Source organism: Bacillus rossius, chromosome 3 (genome assembly GCF_032445375.1).
Source record: "Bacillus rossius redtenbacheri isolate Brsri chromosome 3, Brsri_v3, whole genome shotgun sequence".
Classification (NCBI taxonomy): Eukaryota; Metazoa; Arthropoda; class Insecta; order Phasmatodea; family Bacillidae; genus Bacillus; species Bacillus rossius.
This window is the reverse complement of record NC_086332.1, coordinates 4,058,449-4,078,982: the sequence shown is the minus strand read 5'-3', so window position 1 is coordinate 4,078,982 and position 20,534 is coordinate 4,058,449. Positions and strand designations below refer to the sequence as shown.

The 20,534-nt window shown below is 40.0% G+C and overlaps 1 protein-coding gene across 1 annotated transcript in view; it reads left to right on the top strand.

Moving 5' to 3' along the window:
- The first annotated feature begins 435 nt into the window (after positions 1-435).
- Positions 436-20,534, top strand: part of LOC134530004 (proline-rich protein 36-like) — a 258,535-nt gene continuing 238,436 nt past the window's right edge. Inside the window, exon 1 of the mRNA XM_063364530.1 lies at positions 436-1,108. Coding sequence (XP_063220600.1) covers positions 863-1,108 — 246 coding nt within the window. The 5' untranslated portion in view covers positions 436-862. The remainder of the gene's footprint in view (positions 1,109-20,534) is intronic.

The window sequence follows — 20,534 nt, the reverse complement described above, 5'->3', positions numbered from 1 at the left end:
ACTCTAATAAGCCGCAAATAGAGTCATATGTATTATTTACTTATTATTATTTGTATATTACATTATTTATTATTATAATATTGTATTATTTACGTAGATAGTTCTTTGTATTATTCTACGAACGTGCCAAGTGCTATAAATATAATATAAATCTTGGTTTGAAAATTATTGTTTATAGTATTTAAGAAGTAAATAATGACATAAGATGATTTACGTCTTAGGGAAGATTAAAAGTCTATAACATATTATTGAACTTTGTCGCTTTCATTATTAAATTTATTATAAATTGCTTGCAAAAAATTAGTTATTAAGTAAACAGCTACGCGACAGCGTCAACATTTTTTTTTCGTACTGTACCGGTCTCGGAGCGGTGTGCGCCGCGATATCGATTAGAAACTTTGCCGCTCCAATGTTGGCAACACTGGGCGCTGCTGCTGCCACAGCCTTGTTCGTTCGCACGCAGGCACGTACGCCGTCGCCTTGTATTGACTGTTGCGCGGGGTACGGCAGTTATGTTTTGAAGTAACTGTGCTGCAGTGTCATTTAGGGTGAACTGATGTGTGTTTGGAGCAGTCTCGAGCGCTGCTTCGCGCCGCGATGCGACGCTGGCGACGTGAATAGCAGGCGGTCGACCGGGCGGAAGGATACGCAGCCATTTTAGGTGGCGATGCGGCAGGCTGGTCGAAGCGTTCCGCCATTCCAAACAATCAAAGTGTTCGGTTGGAAGTGCCGCTCCTTGTATATTGTCGTGTATCGGGCGTTATTCGGCAGGGCGGGTGATGGCGTGATGTGACGGACGCGATAGCCAGGCAGTGAAGTGAGAATAGTTGGAAACGTGCGCGGCGCGGAATGGTGTGAAGCCATGGAAAACGAAAGGCAGCGCAACCAAAGGAACAGGAGACGCGAGCGAGCCCAACGCATCCAGGCTCAAAGGGAGAGCCGAGGGAATGAAGCGGATAGTGGCGACGACGAAGTGGCAGTTAGGGAAAAGCCTCCGAGGCCGCCCAACAGAAGGAAAAAATTGAAGGAGTTAAAGGAACCACTTTTTTTGGAAGACATCGTTGACGGATTTTCCATACTGGCGTTCCGCACCTACGAGGACCTCCAGGTAAGTCAGGTGTTTTGTAATTGCTAGTACTGTGTATTGTTGTGACGTTGCCAACTTTTACAACAAATATCCAGCTCGGCCGGTTCGAAGATAGGGTGTTTTATCGTATCACGTGTTACGTTTGTTTGCGAACGTACTCTTTAAAAAAGGCATGTTAGTTATATATAAAAAAAGATTGATCGCTCGTTTTTTGTAATAATTTTTATATTTCTACACACATGCAAAATGACTGCTACACGAGATCAATAGCTCTGGCTCCCACGTTCAAAGTGATTATTTGCTAATATTTTACTGGGAGTTATTTTCTTGTTAATATTATTTTTTATTAAATGTTGCAACAAATTAAAACATTCAGATGCCTAGACTAAAAATAGCTCCTACATGAAATTAACTAAACATACAAATCTGATTACTTCAAGTAGTTTGATTAATTTGAATAGGCTATCTTAGCTGCTTTGAACTAATGAAAGCATTTAGTGAATGACGTGATGTCCGAATTGGATTTATTTCCCGGCTATATTTAGTATTGTGCTGGACAAGTTGTCACTGAATGTGACAGGTTATTTAAGTACATATGTTTATTTTTTAGAAATTAATGTTTACCTTGTTGATATTTAAAATTTGCATCCTTAAGTATATTATTTCATAATCCATTTTTGAATATGGATTATTCGATTACAGCTCTGATAGGCTTTAGTGATTTAGATTGTTTTTAAGTTTATTTGATTTGTTAAGTGACCTTTATCTTTGACATTTATGGCTTGTAGGTATTTCTTAGTACCTAGCTAGCTGTGAAGATACAGGTTGCTTTGAAAGTTTATATGTGGTAAAAGTTTCCACTCATATTTAAATTTAAATCAGTAAAACTAAAATCTTAGTTATTAATCTAACCTATTTAATATGCACAACTTTGAAAAACGTGATAATAAACATAAACCTCTTCAAATATTTTTCCATTTAAATATTAAAATTTAGAAACAATGTTTTTTTGTAAATGTACAATGTTATCGTCTATTACTGAATTAGTTGTAGTTTAATTGGCGTGTAATATAATCAAAATAAATTTATGATCGCTTCAGGATGGAGAGGTCGTGCGAATCACAACCAACACAAAATCAATTCTGCCAACACAAACTGCACGGAAGTCTTAACAAAACAGCAAATATATTTTCCGCGAATAATTTCATTTAGATTTTACTCACTGGACAGTTACTGTGATAAACACCCTTTGCCCAATAAATTCCATGTCACAGATATACCTACTTAGTAAAACCTCAACAAAAAAAAACTCAAATTATTTTGTACTGATTTCAATGTCCAAAATGGTCGCATCGCATTAATTTGTGTTTACAAAATAACCAAAATTTAATGAAAACCTGTATGTTTGGATAATTGGCCCGTATAAGATAGGTACTGTTGAAAACATTTTTTTAAAATTTAGTATATTCGATCTATTTAATGTTTTTTGAACACTTTTGCACAAAGAAAGTTGACTTTCAATGTAAAAAATGACAAAATAAATAAGCATATAAAAATATTTCTTTCTCTAATCTTCCATTTTCTGGAATCGCCATTGGTTCCACAATAAAAGTATTCGGTTTCTGAACTCATTATAACACTGATATTCTTTGACAGAATGGGGGTAATTTTCAAGGAAGTCTTATTTGTTCTGTAAATGTTGAGGCAGCTGTATAAACTTACTTGCTTAGAGAGAAACCGTTTACTTTGCAAATATTTAAAGTGGCATATGTAAAGATTTTTTATTTCTTGTATTGTGCAAATTAATAGGATATACAATTTTCGCGGAAAAAATTCTGAACGCCCATTAGACTGCAACAAGGTATATCCGCACCAGCTGTTTCTTCCATGTAACAGGCGGCCGTCTGAGAGATAAGCTGTTGCCTTATATTGAGCCACTCAATACAATAAGCGTTTGCTTCCGCGCTGCATTAATGTGATTGGTGTGCTGACAGTAGATACGTAACTGAAAGAAACACACCCAATCACGAAACAGACGACACTACAGTGTTATGAATTTCAACTATGTAGTCTCGAAATCTTTTCACGTAAAATGTATGCCCCTACTTAATAAATATATTCATATTCCTGAAATAATTTAGGTTTGTTCATTAATAATAATAATGTAATATATGTATTTACATGCTAGAGGTAACATTTTATATAATTAAAAATATTTTACAACTTTCATCTTACAGCTTTTTTTAACGGTAAAAAAATGTACGATTTTTTTACAACACAAATTAAACGTGTTGGCTATAATTATATTAGGAATTAATTCCCGAGGTGGTTCGGGAAACAACGAAAATACATAATCGTTTTGGTTATGAAAAGCAACGAGACAATATTTTTTTTGTGAAAAAAAAAACGGGTCAGGAAACTTTTAAAAGTTTTATAGATATAAAAGTTTCTCACATTGAAAAGGTTTTCCGTTCATACGCGAAATAACGCAGTAAGTATTTTATTTTATTTTATTTGCACCCAATTGATTCAATTTTTGAACATTATGTTCACAGAATATAGGGCTTGTAAGTTTGATATACATTACAGTAAGTAAATAACACTTAAAACATATACAATATATACATGACTTATAGGCTGAACAAGACTTCAACAGAAAAAGTGCTTAGCAATGGCGTATGTCCAAAAACTTACATCAAGTCATGCGCTCCCATTGCACAAATCTTTTAAAGATAACGATAAGAGGTAACTTGTAAGCGGCATCCTGCAAAAACATTACATTACTGGTAAGTGACTGGGAAATCTAGCGTACAGGAACATATTAATTTATTAAATAGCTAAAATGTTTCTAAAAATAATAGGTTTCAGTAAAACTTTTTTTTTACAATTAATGTATACAAACAAAGACAGGCCAGTAATTTATTGGTGTATTTTTTTAATTAAAACAACTATTATGATCGGATATTTATTCCAAATAAGTAAATTATTAGAGACCCTGAACTTTCGTGGATTAATTTGGCATCAGCTGTGATTATTTTTGGCTGATTTCATTGTGAGAAAATAATTGTTCGTGTAGTGTGTGTGAATCACTGACAACTGGTAATTTTTGACTTTCTATAGTATAGAAACGTGGGCGAAACGTCCACAACTCTATACTATGGTATAAAGTTTTGCAGTTTAGCTTGCGACCAATTAAGCTGTGATATATTCGCGTATCTAGGTATTCTTGTATTCGAAGTTCAAAACAATATGGCTATGTTTAGAATTTTTTTTCGAATGTTTTAAATTTAATTTTTAATATACGTGTTCAATGCAAAAAAAAAATAGAAGTCAAATACGAAGTTAAGAAAAATCAAATTTTTTTTGTGTAAAAAGTACCATAATTAATTTTCGTCGACAAATTCAAATCCGAACATGATCCAAGGGTTCATTGTTTGGTATTATGTTCTTTGTAGGCTATTCTAAATTTATTTGAGGCTTTAGCGTGATGAGCTGAGGAATTGGAAGTTTATCTTTTGAGATGCAATTATTTGATCAGGTCATTTAGGTCGTGTTTACTCCCACACAGAATGGCTTTGATTAATGTACCAACAGTAAACATGTACCAGAAAGAAGCTCAATAGCAAAACACAGACGTTGCTACAGTGTTTTGCCTCTCAGCTAGGCTTTAAAACTTTTCGCGAAAAATACATCCTCCGGTATATAGCTTTGAAGCACTAGAATTTTGCTTGTCGAATATTAAAATACGTACCTAATGTTGCAAACATTTATCTTTTCTATTGTCTCCAACTCTTCTATCGCATTTTTAACATCTGAACAACCTTCATGTTTGAGCAACTGAACGATAACGATTCAGAGTGGTGACTTTTTAAATATTTAATTTAGCGCAGTCGTGTGGTTGAAGTGAGGCTACGGCTGATGTCGCCGATTTGTTTGTTTTTCTTTCTTTAAAATTTTGCGTTTCGGATATTGTGACGTAATGTTCACGCTTTCTGTTTAAAGTTCACTGACTTCAGCTGGTTCAAATCCGATCCAAGCGTCTCCTGGCTTATTTTAATTGAAATCTTACGCCCAGTAAGACAATTCAATGAATTAGTTTTACAGTGTGACGAATGTGAGGGGTGTTTATGTGTATAATGTTTATACTGATGTTGGAACGTAAAATGTTATAAGCTGACATAGATTTATTTTACGGCAACAAAATAAAAACTCATGATAACATGCTGTATTTTAACTACACTTTCAATTAATCTTAAACAGTATCTGGCTTGTTTACATATTGTAACACCTTTTTTATAATTTTTTTTTGGCTGCGTATAGGAACAAAGAGAGAAAGAGATATAAAGTGGGGAAGAAAAATCGTTCTCAACTGTGTCCGAAAGTTCTTCCTCTGCATAACTGTAAAATATTTTTCTGTTCTCGTACAAGGATAAAGGCAGAGTTTTGTACCATTTTCAATTTTTCAAAACTCCGTCTTGCAGTTTTACGAGTGATATCGTTGGCAACTGAGTTTTCAATGACTATCCTTGTACAAGTACAACATAGTTTTACAGTATTTTTCTACTGACAATTAAAACTAACACATCTCTAGGACACAATATTTATGTTCAAAGTAGAGGTGTTAAAGTAACGAAAAAAAGTGTACCCGTATGTATTCGTTACTATAACAATTAGTACTCGTTACTTTCGTATCGTTTCTCGTTACTTCTGATACCGCATAACATGCTATGTTATGTAACAGCAACGAATCGAGTCGTATTTCGTACGCGTACAGTATGACGTCGCATAAATAATAATAATAAATCGAATATAAACTATTAAAAATATTTGGTAATTAACAGCTTTTGTTAAACAAGAAATAATTAAATATCATTAGAGCGGCTTTATTATCATATATCTTTTAAGATAAGAACAAAAAACGTGAAAATACGCGATAATAAAAAACAAAAACATACATATTTATAATTTGTAAAAAATAATTTCTTACGTTGTTTCTGTTACAAATTCAAACTTTACACACACAATAACTTTAATAAACTGTAAAAAACTTGGACGACGAATTTCCAAATTATACAATAAACAAACATCGTTCTTTGTAACGAATAAGCGCGCGAAAAATGCGAGTAACGAAATGCATTCGTGTGTAACGTTTCGTTACTCGTTACTAGATGCCGCACCCGTTACTCAGTAACGAATACATACGGTTTGCTACAGCTCTAGTTCAAAGGGTGCCATATGTTAATTCTAACTCAACATTAAATGCATCGATAACAACTTTTCAAAATGATTAAAGTCATAGGTTTTAGATGCAGTAGTTTTATTTTGTTCCTGCAATCTTCTGCAAAATAAAATTCCCTCAGAACTAGACCTAAGTTACATTTTTTGAATTTTGCCAACCCGCAAACAAGACGCATAAACGATGCACGTGTTTTGCTTTTCGGTTTCATCGTTTTAATCCGGATCTTATGACTTCCGTGAAAGACATCGCAGCTGTGTGATTATCTAGTAGTAGCTACATAGTTTTATTGTTGCAGAGGGGAGTATACATTTGTGCGTATATGTATAAATTGTTACAGCATTTTAATTTTGTATGTGTAAGCCAGTATTTGTGTCCTTAAATAAGGCCAGCAGTTCATACATTAACGTTCTTAGCTTTAAAAGCTAAACTTGGCTATCTTTAACATTTGGTGTCCGTATGAAATTGATATGTGAGTCTCTTTTAATAAGGGGACTGATAGTGTGTGTTTTTATCTCGTAGTCATCTCCAGATAAGGTAAGCTATCTTTTTACGAAACCCGGTGTGTCCGTAAAAGACGCGTGTTAAGGTTTGTTGAAACTAATTGAGTTTTTTTCTTTGTTGAGGGCTAGAGAGCGATGAAGAGAGAGAGAGAGAGAGAAAGAGAGAAAAGCAGCACTTCATACATTCCCGTGGGGAAAATCCTAATTACTGATTTTCTTAAGTTTCATAAAAACTGTTCCGAGAGATATTAGCGAAATGTGTTCCGTCTTCTTGGCCGCCAATTCGGCCAAGATAGAAGCTGGTTTGGCTGAGGTTAAAAATAAAGTGTCATTTCCCTTCTGGCTTTTACCGTGGACCCTGTGGTCTTTTACACCCATAGTAACGACATAGACACAGCCAGTTGTGTAGGGAAAATAGTTCCGCGTATGGACGCCTTATTACCTAATAGTGCAAGTATTTTTTTTGACGTGATAACGTCATATAAATCGATGAACGCCAACTGCACGCACGAAAAATTGTCACATTCCGCCTGAGCCGAGCGTGCAAGAACCGGCCAACCACCGTGCGAGAAAATCTTCTATAATATCAAACAGGTTAAGGCGGGCGGGCTTTTTAACTAATTGTTCGTGATCATATTTAAACAAACATTTAAATTAAATTTAGCAAAAACTGTAAATAATATTTGAAAATTAAAAAGTATGCAATTTTTCATAAATGTTTTCTTATGACGTTATCACGTAAAATTATCGTCCGTAAACCGACTTTACAGACAACCACCTTTTTTTTGTATTTGTTTTGTGTTGAGCAGACCAGACCGGCAGGCATGACAGTCGAACAGTTGCGCGCGAGCCGGTAGCGCGACCAGGTGTGCGGTAGTAGCGAGGCCAGGTGGGGTCGTTACCACAACGCCGAAATACCACAACGCCGAAATACACTAACGCGGAAAAATGTCATTGCAGGACTGCCACAAAGGTTATGTTAGGTTAGACTAGGTTAGGTTAGGCTAGGATAGGCTAGGCTAGGTTAGGTTAGGCTAGGCTAGGATAGGCTAGGTTAAGTTAGGTTAGGTTATATTACGCTAGGTTAGGTTAGGTTAGGTAAAGTTAGGTTTGATTGTGGTATTTCGGCGTTAAGGTACATTTAAGAAACACACACAAATTCATTCAGTTGATATTTCGGCGTTGTGGTACACAGCAGTTTTCTAGCTGTCGGCGTTGTGGTCAATTTTGACGTTCGGCGTTATGGTATTTCGGCGTTGTGGTAACGACCCGTGCGGTAGTAGCGAGGCCAGGTCGAGTGGGGAGTGTCTCGTAAGATGTCGGCACACGCTGTGTATCCCCGCGTCATGGCGGGGAACAGCCCCTCTGCCCTCTGGGTCCGGGGGGAGGGAGGAAGAGGCGGGGGTTGTGACAGGAGCTATCGCCCCGTCGACCAGCCCTCCATATTGATTATGGAAAGCAGCTGGAGGGATGGAAATGAAGTGCCGCCGTATGTTGCTTCGGTGGGCGGGCCCATGCAGCGGTGACGCGGGCTCGCATCATTTACGGCTGTGGTTCACCCCCCCACCCCCCACCCCACTTTTTCTTCCTTCTTTTCCGACGCGCATTTTTTATTTTTTTTTCCTAACCTAACTAAAACTAAGTGTATTTTGGAGGGGTCCGGGTTAGGGAGGGACCTAGGTGCGTCTCAGGCCGAAGCCTATACGCCTAGTCATGCTGGGATTAGCCATGCAAGGAGAGGGTCGCATGCATCATGTGCTAGGAGGGGATTGGCCAGCCATGGCAGCGATTGGCGCCATGACTAACTCCCCTCACTCTTAAATCTAGACTATAACTAGAGATAGGTTGGGCCCTGGTAAAACCTGCATAGACACAGGGAAAACCCTGGGCACATTCATGCGGGATGCAAATTGGGATGCATTACGTGTAGGAATTTACAGGAGACAGAGGATGGTCTGGATGAAGTGTTGGACAGAGTAGAAAAGAGTCTACCATGCGGGGGTTGGGCACTTGGACTCGTGGTCCGCTTTTCCAGTTGTCCAGTACTGGATTTAGTGACCAGGGACGCAAGCGCCCCTGGTGGTGAGTGGTTGCACTGACCACTCACTCCGCCGCCAGTCAGCACCTAAAAAACTAAGAAACTAAAACAGAAAAAAGATAAATGACTTACAAACTAGGCATTTCGTTACGAAATATGCAAACACCCAACTCAGGGATGGACGTGCAGTGCTTAAGATAAAACTAAAATAAGAACTAAAAATATTTTTTTTTAAATTTTTTTTTAAATTTTTTTTTTAGATTTTTTAGTATTATTTTAGAAATATATATTTTTGATGACTATTACTAAGTATCTAGGACTTATTACTAATTTACAAATCTCTAATATCTACTACTATACTACTAGTTAAATATAGAGGAACTGTCGGTGTATAAAGTTACAGGTGAATTAAGTCAAGACCTATTCGCATTCTGGCATTTGTTGCAAGCTCGTAATTCAAAATCCCATGTATTTCAGAAACACAATCGGCACTGGAGGTGAAGCCTGCTAGGCGGGCCATGCCCATCGGACATAGGGAGTCAGCCCTAACAGCACAGGCAGTGGAACTCCCGGGAGACAAACCTACACCTGCGTGCTTCGGACCATTTTGAATTAGCTAATTATTAATTAATGTCTATAATTTAAGTTTCAACTTGCGGGAGACTGATTGGCCGATCGCTCAGCCAGCCACAGCACACTACGGAGGTCTGTGAGCCAAGATTGAATTTGGAATTTTATATTTTCCATGCAACTCTGGATCTTGTTCGCCCAGTGATGAAATATATGGGTTTCTGCTTATGGCACATTTATCATAGAATTTTTGCGCAGTTCGGAAATAATAATGTTTTAAAAGTTCGAGTTTGAGCTCTCTGTGCATAGCCCTTACGGGGCAATACACAGGCGCATCTGTCGCAATACGAATACTCTTATTCTGAATTCTCTGTAGCTTGATTAAGGGAGATTCCGCTGCTGTTGCCCACACCGGCGCTGCATACGTGATTATTGGTTTTATTAGTGCGTTATAAATTATTATTCCGTTTTTAACAGAGCTACCTAAACGTCTGCTCATGACGGGGTAGAGGGCCATGAGCCTAGTGAAAGCTGTTTTTCTTTTCGCCTCTATGTGATCGCGCCATAGTAGTTTCCTATCCATGTGCACGCCTAAATATTTAACAACATTTTTGTGAGGAATTTGCTCATTGAAAAGTGTTAGTCGTGGTCTATCTTCGAGTGGCGGGAGATGTTTACGCGTAAAAACTATAGCTTCTGATTTAGTATGGTTTACCTTAATTCGCCATTTTGTGCACCACTGTTCTATTGAATTTAACGCGGTTTGCAATCTGTCTGCTGCGAGTTCTAGAATACTAGATCTGCTAAACAATACCGTATCGTCCGCGTAGCAGCCAAACTGAACTGATCGGTGTGCGGGCTTAGGCATATCATGGATATAAATATTGAATAAAACCGGCCCCAAAATGCTGCCTTGTGGGACTCCTGCTTTAATTATTTTTAAATCGGACTGTGCTCCTTCTGTCGTGACTCTAAACGATCGATTTTCTAAATACGAGGCCATTAATTTAATATAACAATCGGGGAAGCCAGTTTTATATAATTTATAAATTAAGCCTTCATGAAGTACTCTATCAAAGGCTTTTTCTATGTCCAAAAACGCTGCGAGATTATAGCTATTCTGATTGAACGCAGTTATTATTTGTTCTGTCAAACGGACCAGTTGATGCGTTGTTGAATGCGCGCTGCGAAAAACAAATTGTTCGTCCGGCAGTACGTTATTTTCTTTAATGTGAGCATTTAGTCGCTGCAGAATTATGCATTCGGCTACTTTTGACAATGTACTCAGCAGACTAATGGGCCTATAATTTTGGGGCAGTGTCTTATCTTTTCCGGATTTATGAAAAACTATCACATTCGCTTCTTTCCACTGCAATGGAAAATACTGTAGTTTAAGTATTCCATTTATTAATTGAGCTAGGTATTCCAAAATTTCGTCGGGCAGTTTCTTAAGGACTACTGCCTGAATGCCATCGTTTCCCGGTGCCTTACGTGGTTTAATACGCCTGATAGCCTGTTTAACTTCCTGAGATTGAGTTAAGTAAGGTTTTGAAGTTAAAGGCTGATTAAGTTTAATTGTAATCCGACGCGCATTTACCTCGGGAAGCCTACGATTCACGCCGAGTATTCGACATGCCCGAACATTACCGAACACTTGCCTTCGGGTGTCTTCGGAATTATTTTTTTTAGGTGAAAAAAACGTCTGTTTTAATTGCCGGAAATGTGAATACTAACTTCTCCAATGCTACCAACGAGAAAATCTAGTCAATGTGAGTGCTACATATACTGGAAAGTTATGTATGAATGAAAATAAAAAAGAAATAAAACACCATTTATGTTTGTTCTTCTGAAATCTTAAGTTTGTAATTATTAAGGTGAGTAATTTTTATAAAAGGGAAAATAATAATAATAAAAATATCTACTTTTTGACAAGGTTTTTCTGACATTGTGATCTAATAGTCCACCATTTTAACAAATGATTAGGTTAGGTTTATGTATTACAAATCTGTGAGATAAAGAATGAAAATGGTCAGTTGGGTTAGGTTGTGTGGACAGTGGGTTATGATAGGTAAAGTCCATTTAATATTCTTTAAAATTAGGATGATTGGTTAGGATAGTTTAGCTGCATAGTTAAACAAAATAATCCCGAAGTCACCCGAAGGCAGGTATTCGGTAATGTTCGGGCATGTCGAATACTCGGCGTGAATCGTAGGCTTACTAATCTACCTCCCCTTTGCTCGCCGCGGTGGCCCTGCGCCCTGGGCGGATCACAAGCAGACGTTGCCGTGAGTCGTGTGGTCTGCTGTCCCCGTGGCTGCTGCACCCACCCGCCTGGGGTTGTTACCACAACGCCGAAATACCATAACGCCGAATGTCAAAACTGACCACAACGCCGACAGCTAGAAAACTGCTGTGTACCACAAAGCCGAAATAACAACTGAATGGATTTGTGTGTGTTTCTTAAATGCACCTTAACGCCGAAATACCACAATCAAACCTAACTTTACCTAACCTAACCTAACCTAGCGAAATTTAACCTAACCTAACTTAACCTAGCCTATCCTAGCCTATCCTAGCCTATCCTAGCCTAGCCTAGCCTATCCTAGCCTATCCTAGCCTATCCTAGCCTATCCTAGCCTAGCCTAGCCTATCCTAGCCTAGCCTAACCTAACCTAGTCTAACCTAACCTAGCCTATCCTAGCCTATCCTAGCCTATCCTAGCCTAGCCTAGCCTATCCTAGCCTAGCCTAACCTAACCTAGTCTAACCTAACCTAGCCTATCCTAGCCTATCCTAGCCTATCCTAGCCTAGCCTAGCCTATCCTAGCCTAGCCTAACCTAACCTAGTCTAACCTAACCTAGCCTATCCTAGCCTATCCTAGCCTATCCTAGCCTAGCCTAGCCTAACCTAACCTAACCTAGTCTAACCTAACCTAGTCTAACCTAACCTAACCTTTGTGGCAGTCCTGCAATGACATTTTTCGGCGTTGTGGTGCGTCCCCACCCGCCTGTGACGACCACGGAGGATCCGTCTGGCTGGGCCCTCGAGCTGACTGCGCGCTTCAGGACTGCCCACATCAAACATTAAGATTTAAATATACAGAAAACTAAGGATTTTCTTAAACATAAAGTATTTAAAAAAAGGGGGGGGGGGGGTTGTCTGCAAAGTCGGTTTACGGACGATAAATTTACGCGATAACGTCATAAGAAGAAACATTGATGAAAAAATTTCATACTTATTAATTTTCAAACATTATTTACAGTTTTTGCTAAATTTAATTAAAAATAATTTGTTTATATATAATCACGAACAATTAGTTTAAAAAGCCCGCCTTAACCTGTTTAGATATTATAGAAGATTTTTCTCGCACGGTGGTTGGTCGGTTCTTGCACGCTTGGCTCAGGCGGAACGTGACAATGAGTCATGCTTTTTCGTGCGTGCAGCCGGCGTTCATCGATTTATAAGATGTTATTACGTCAAAAATATTTAGAAGACTTGGAGTTGCCTGGCTTCTGGGTTGTAGATATCACCGATATCATCTTCATAATTCTTAAACCAGTCTATTTTTTTTGTTTATTTGATGTTATTGAAGAATAGATATAATGAAGCGTAGCATTGGACTTGTGAGAGCGGTACCATAATTATCGGCAGTGTAGCATGTCTGTGGGTGTGTACCACGGCAAGGCATGCAGTGGCTACGCTCCTTTGTGAGCCTTATAAGTATCGAAGTATCGGGGCCCGTGGCGGACAAAGGCCGCCGCTGCCCGGGGGTAATGGCCCGGTTAGCCTTGCCGAGTTCCCGGCTGGGCCGGTGACACACCTCGCCAGTCGCAGCTTCCACCGTCTCAACTTCGATCGTCTAGCGAGAGTTTAAAAATAATCCACAGGACAACACGATCCGAAACTCTAGCTTTCAAATAGCCATACATAGACACTGGAAAAATTCGCGCTTTCGATGATCTCTAGGATAGACTCCACAACCCTCTACATACTCAGGCAAATGTCACTTGCTCATTGGCTATTGATAGGGACCGGAAAAATTCGCGGATTCATTTCACGATATGCTAAAATCCAAACAACTGTGTATTTATATTGCTTCTGTGATTGGCTTACAGTTTATCTGAAAGACTTTTAGCCAATGGGAAACCTTCAACCAAAAAAGTATCGAATCGCAAGCGTCCCAGTTGACAAGTGTTCACGAGTCAATAGCCAATGAGTAAGTGGCATTTGCCTGAGTATGTAGAGGGTTGTGGAGTCTATCCTAGAGGTCATCGAAAGCGCGAATTTTTCCTGTCTCTAGCTATTGACTCTTGACACTTGTAAACTGGGACGCTTGCGATTCGATACTTTTTTGGTTGAAGGTTTCCCATTGATTAAAAGTCCTTCAGATAAACTGTAAGCCAATCACAGAAGCAATATAAATGTACAATGGTTTGGATTCTAGCATATCGTGAAATGAATCCGCGAATTTTTCCGGTCTCTAGTAATGGGTTAAACAAAACTTGGCGAGCAAACAAAAACAAAACGAAGCAGCAGAAGCAAAATAATGCGACTCGGAACAAAGAGAACATCAAGGATGTATGAGGCACAACAGCCTCTAGCCACAGAGACGAGTGAGGCTCGCGTGTAGCTGTTGGCAGCAGTGCATCCACCCCCCCTCCTCGTGGGAGGGCTCAGGACGGGGGGAGGGGTGACAGAGGGCTGTTTCCCGGTAGTCGGACGACTATCGATCAGCCGCGCTGCAGTAGGCACTACACTCCCACTGCACGTAGTGCAGAAGGCGTATTACAAGTCGCGTGCCGGTCACCCGCCGCCATTATCGTTATATAACGCCCTCACTTGCGTGGCTGAACGCTCGCATGCTTCGTATGTTTTACTGCCGATTGCTCCATGGTGGAAACACTTAACTTTTGTCTTCGCAGGAAATTTCAGCAGTCTGTTCGGCTCCGTTGCATTTTGTACCTGTTGCAACTTCTGCCTTGCGGGCTCTGATCTGTGAAACGAGACCGCAAGTGCTTTGAAATACATCTACACTGTTAGAAACCACAATAAATTTACGGACGATTGAAGGAAGAAATTAATTGAAAAAATTGGTTGTCTGTAAAGTCGGTTTACGGACGATAGTTAAACGTGACAACGTCATAACAAAACATTGATGAAATGATTGCATACTTTTATGAATAAAATTGAATCATTTTTATTGAATTATCACTATTTTGTATGGATACAAAGAAGGAGTGAAATGAAATCTACAATTTAATTGATAAATTGACTTTTATTTGCACTCATTAATTCAAATATGTTTATTACTTTAACGAATAAATTATTTTAACTATAACTTTTATACATGTTTACTATTTAACTTCTTTCAATCTGTGTTATTCTGTTAAGGATAGGACGATGATAGGAAAAGTAGGAAACGAATGGGAGTGTTTCAAGTTTAATGTGCCTCGAAAAAGTCAAATCGATGGTTGTTCCAATCGAGTGGAAGAGAGATAGATGCGGCGCAAGGGTACAATGAGTGTAACGGGACACAGCATAACGGGACAATGTGCGTAACGGGACACTTTTTCGTGCGTGCAGCCGGCGTATATCTATTTATTAGACGTTGTCACGTCAAAAAAACAAAGAAGAGTTCTCCGAAATTTTAAATAACTAAATTTTCTTAGAAACTACTTCGTTTTTCGACTTCCGAGTTGTATGTTCCAAAACGAACAAAGGTGGACAAAAGAAGACTTTTCTTATTGTTAGAGACCGGAAAAATTCGCGGATTCATTTCACGATATGCTAAAATCCAAACAACTGTGTATTTATATTGCTTCTGTGATTGGCTTACAGTTTATCTGAAAGACTTTTAGCCAATGGGAAACCTTCAACCAAAAAAGTATCGAATCGCAAGCGTCCCAGTTGACAAGTGTCACGAGTCAATAGCCAATGAGCAAGTGGAATTTGCCTGAGTATGTAGAGGGTTGTGGAGTCTATCCTAGAGGTCATCGAAAGCGCGAATTTTTCCTCTCTACTTATTGTAGATTTAACCAGTTTTTGAATGTTTTGTTAGTATACCAAGAATATTCTCTTGGATTCATGTTCAAAGTAATTTAACTTATTTGACTTAAATGTTCGAATATCCCTGGATGATTTGTTACGAGCGTTCTTCGTTAATTGAAGATCTTTAACATTGTAGACAAAAAAATAAATTGAATCGATAAAGACTGGAAAAATTAGCGCTTTCGATGACCTCTAGGATAGACTCCACAACCCTCTACATACTCAGGCAAATGTCACTTGCTCATTGGCTATTCACTCGTGACACTTGTCAACTGGGACGCTAGCGTTTCGATACTTTTTTGGTTAAAGGTTTCCCATTGGCTAAAAGTCCTTCAGATAAACTGTAAGTCATCACAGAAGCAATATAAATGTACAGTAGTTTGGATTCTAGCATATCGTGAAATGAATCCGCGAATTTTTCCGGTCTCTAGGTATCGATCATCGCATCTTCTCGTACAAGTCCAAGTCGGACCTCTTGTCCGTTCATGCTTCATCATTTAACTACCACAGAGGACATAAACAACTGATGTCGGCTCGAAGGAGCGCGCGAGGCAGTGCTAGAGTCATGCAACAGCGAAGCCGGTCCAAGATGGCGGACAAGGCGGCGAGGAAGACGTCGGCCAGCCGGCGGCAGTTTCGCGGCCTAGCGCCTCCGCCGCTTCACACTTCCCCCTCCTCCCCGGGGGTTATATATAGCGCGCCGCCGGCTAGGCGAGCACGGCTCCACTGCTGTCACTGCGCGGCCTATTAGCCTGGGGCAAGTTCTGTACGAACCGTGCTGTGTATCAGCCGGCCGCATTGCTGGTCTATGGACTGAGAGGCGCTTCGTCAGGGGTGTATGTGTGTGTGTGTGTGTGTGTGTGTGTGTGTGTGTGTGTGTGTGTGTTAGGCGGGATGATACGAACGACGCTCGCTGTTTTTTCCAGCGCGGTGTCTCCTCTGGACTGGCGCGCAGTCTTTTCGTCGTCACAGGATAACTGTGAAATTTGAGCGGTGACCGTAACATTATACGTCCGAGAAGGGAAGATAAAGGTGTAATGCAAGTCCATTAAGTGCTTTCAAGAATTTGTACTGGTTGTTTTGTCTCTAAAAATTGTTCTGAAAACATGCGTTTTAGCAATTTCAACTCTTCTAAAAATACAGTTTAAAAACTTAATCCGTAATCCAAAGTACTTTTCTGCCCTCAACGATCTCTTAAATGCTTTTAGTAAATAGAGACACTCGGATATCTTGAGTGGTTTTGAAATCGCGTTGTTTTTCCTGAAGCTCTGCGCACCGCGTGTGTGCCCGGGTAGGCGGAGCCCTTAATTGCGTTGATCTCCAGTGATTTGTAGAGGCGGGGGGGGGGGGGGGGGGGAGGAGCGCGCGCGCGCGCGCGCGCGTGTGTGGGTGTTATATTAGGGCCCTCCGATTGAGGAACGAGTCATGAGCGGATAAGCTATCCATAGGGGAAGGGAATTTTTCGCAAAAAAAAAAAAAAATGTCTAACGCCCATTAGACTGCAACGAGCACCAGCGATTTCTTCCGTGTAATTGGCGTAATTAGCGGCCGTTCAGAGAGAGAATCCGTTGCTTCATTTTACCGAGCCACTCAATACACGTTCGCTTCCGCGCTGCATTACTGCGATTGGTGTGCCGACTGCAGATACGTAGAGACCAGAAAAATTCGCAGATTCATTTCTCGATTTGCTAGAATCCAAACAACTGTACATTTATATTGCTTCTGTGATTGGCTTACAGTTTATCTGAAGGACTTTTAGCCAATGGGAAACCTTCAACCAAAAAAGTATCGAATCGCAAGCGTCCCAGTTGACAAGTGTCACGAGTCAAAAGCCAATGAGCAAGTGGCATTTGCCTGAGTATGTAGAGGGTTGTGAAGTCTATCCTAGAGGTCATCGAAAGCGCGAATTTTTCCAGTCTCTACAGATACGTAACTGAAAGAAACACAGACGATACTACAGTGTTTTGAATTTCAACTAGTCTCGAAATTTTTTTCACGGAAAATGTACGCCCCTAGTCCTATCCTGTGAGGCCTTCTTGCACTGGTACTGAGCGAACATGTTTCCCAAGCCTGTTCGGTCCGGTGTATTTCAAGTTCCGGCTCTAAATGGCTTTGCAAGCTGACTCCCAATCAGCATAACTGGTAGGAGGAGGAGGGTGAGCCGGCCCGCTCGTGTCAGCCAATCACAGCCACGATCCTCTACCCAGATCCGGCCACATGGTCTCAAGCGTTTCCCGGGGCCTTTAACGTTGGAGTTAAACAAATTGTAGTTGTCATAAATAATTTTATATAAATACCTTTTCCATACATTTTTCGGACGAGTGTTTACCTCCAGTTATTTCAAAGAAATAACTTTAGACAAGAGTTACGGTGGCTGTAGAATTTTTTTTTTCCAACTAAACACTTTTCCATACGGGTTTAGTGTTCCATCTGAAATGCTTTCTTCTTCTTCAGTAATTTGCAATAAAAAAGGGCGTTCAGCTACAACTTCAAAGAAATGTACAAAGCTTTTGAAGCTTTAGAAATTAACTTGCTTACTCACCGATACTAAGGTCCTTTAATCCTCTGGACTGGGTTGCCTATGATTGGGCGAACACTTATTTTCTTTGTTTGCAACTGGCTTAAGAGGAAATGTATTGAGCCTGGACATGGTTATAAAATGGCTCTTTTAACCGGTAACCAATTTTAGGCGGACCTACTATATATATACGCGGTTCCGCTACCTCGAAAAAAAAATGGAAACATTAGAAAACCAATTCTTGGTTGACGATGTACCCTAACCCGTTAACACATTGTTAGAGACCGGAAACATTCGCGGATTAATTTCTCGATATGCCTAAATGCAAATCGTTGTACCTTCATGAAACTTCTGCTATTGGTTCGCTGTTAACCTGGAGGAGTATGGGCCAATATAGGCCCTCAGTCAAAGCAGTATCGAATAACGAGTCTCCCAATTGAGACGCCTCACGAGTCAGTAGCCAATGAACCGGTGACGTTTGCCCGAGTATGCACAGGATCGTGGTGTCTATCCTGGAGGTCATTGAATACGCGAATTTTTCCAGTCCCTACACATTGTAATTAATGTGAGCAATTTACTGGTGCGTAATTTGTCTCCTTGCAATCAAATTTATGGAAAAAGTCATACATATGTTTCGTATTTCATATATCTAGAGACTGGAAAAATTCGCGCTTTCGATGACCTCTAGGATAGACTCCACAACCCTCTACATACTCAGGCAAATGCCACTTTCTCATTAGCTATTGACTCGTGACACTTGTCAACTGGGACGCTTGCGATTCGATACTTTTTTGGTTGAAGGTTTTCCATTGGCTAAAAGTAGAGACCAGAAAAATTCGTGAAATCATTTCGCGATAGGCTAAAATTCAAATAGTTATACCTCAGTGCTGCCTCTGCTATTGGCTTACAACTCACCTGGATGACTCTGGGCCAATGAGAAACACCCGACCAAAGCTTTATCGAATCACAGGCTGCTACGTTGGGACGCCTCACAAGACAGCAGCCAATGAGTGGGTGGCATTTGACCGAGGGTACTTATAACTATGGAGTTCATCCTACAGGTTATTGAACCCGCGAATTTTTCCGGGCCCTAGCTCATGAAATGAATCCGCGAATTTTTCCTGTCTCTACTCATCAGTAGAGGCCGGAAAAATTCGCGGATTCCTTTCGAGACAGGCTGGAATCCAAACTCGTTTAGCTTAATGCTGCGTCAGTGATTGGACCGCAATTTTCTTGAATGACTTGAGCCAATGGCAAACATTCAAGAAAAGAAGTATCGAATCATAAGAATCGCAGTAAACAGGTGTCCCGAGTCGGTAGCCAATGACCAGGTGATAGTTGCCCGAGTACACAGAGAATCGTAGAGTCTATCCTAGTGGTCATTGAAACCGGGAATTTTTCCAGTCCCTACTCATCAGGAACAAAGGACGGTGTTAACAGATGTTCCTTCGCCGTAAACATTGCACGCATGTTACTACTGTGTTGTTAGGGGCGCGTTTAGAAGCATCTTTGCCTGTGATGAGACTCTAAAGGAGTTTTTGTATTTTCTCTGTAGCAAGGTAGGCTTCACGATTATATGCAGTTACTTTTAATTTAATGGTTGCAGCGCTGTTTTTTAAACACGCGATAGACGACCCTGTGCCAGAGAATCATGAGTTGCCCAGTTGCATACGCCAATGAGTGTAGGTACTTAGTGAGTTGCGTATCTATAGGACAGCGAAGTCTATCTTGGAGCGAAAAGAATTCGCAAAATGGTCCAGCCCGTAGCCACAAAGTGGTAAATCGTATATCAGTAGGAAATTTTCGGTACCACAATTTTAATTTTACCCGATTTTTCTCAACTAAGTTCTTTTTATAGCAATAATGTGTATTTTTGTCTGCTTAGAAGATTTACATTTGACCAAAACATCGCTATGATTTTTGACTTAATATTAATTGATAGGCGATAGCTAAAGACCTGCAAAATTCGCGGTTTCGATGGCCTTCAGGATAGACTGCACATACCCCTGTACACTCGGGCAAATAACACAAGTTCATTGGCTGCCGACTTGTAAGTTGTCTCAGCTGGTTTGTCTGTGATTCGATCCTTCTTTGGATGAGGGTTTATAACTGGTTGAGATTCAACCAGATGAACAGTAAGCCAATAGCAAAATTATCTAAGAGGTAAATGTGTTTGACTTCTAGCCTATCACCGAATGAATTCGCGAATTTTGCAGGTCTCTAGCGATAGCTTCTCGTGAAAATCTCAACCAATTATAAACCCTCAACCAAAGAAGGATCGAATCGCAGATTAAACCAGCTGAGACGACTCACAAGTCAGCAGCCAACGAACTGGTGTTATTTTCCCGAGTGTACAGGGGAATGTGCAGTTTATCTAAAGGCCGTCGAAACCGCGAATTTTTCCTGTCTCTAGTTATTAGTTATTTCAAACCATTAATGTTTGAAATGTACAAATTTTTACGAAGTAATGTAGTAGCCAATGTGTTTGGTATAGTGTGATAGGGATAGTCGTCGGGGGAGCAAATGACAAGTCT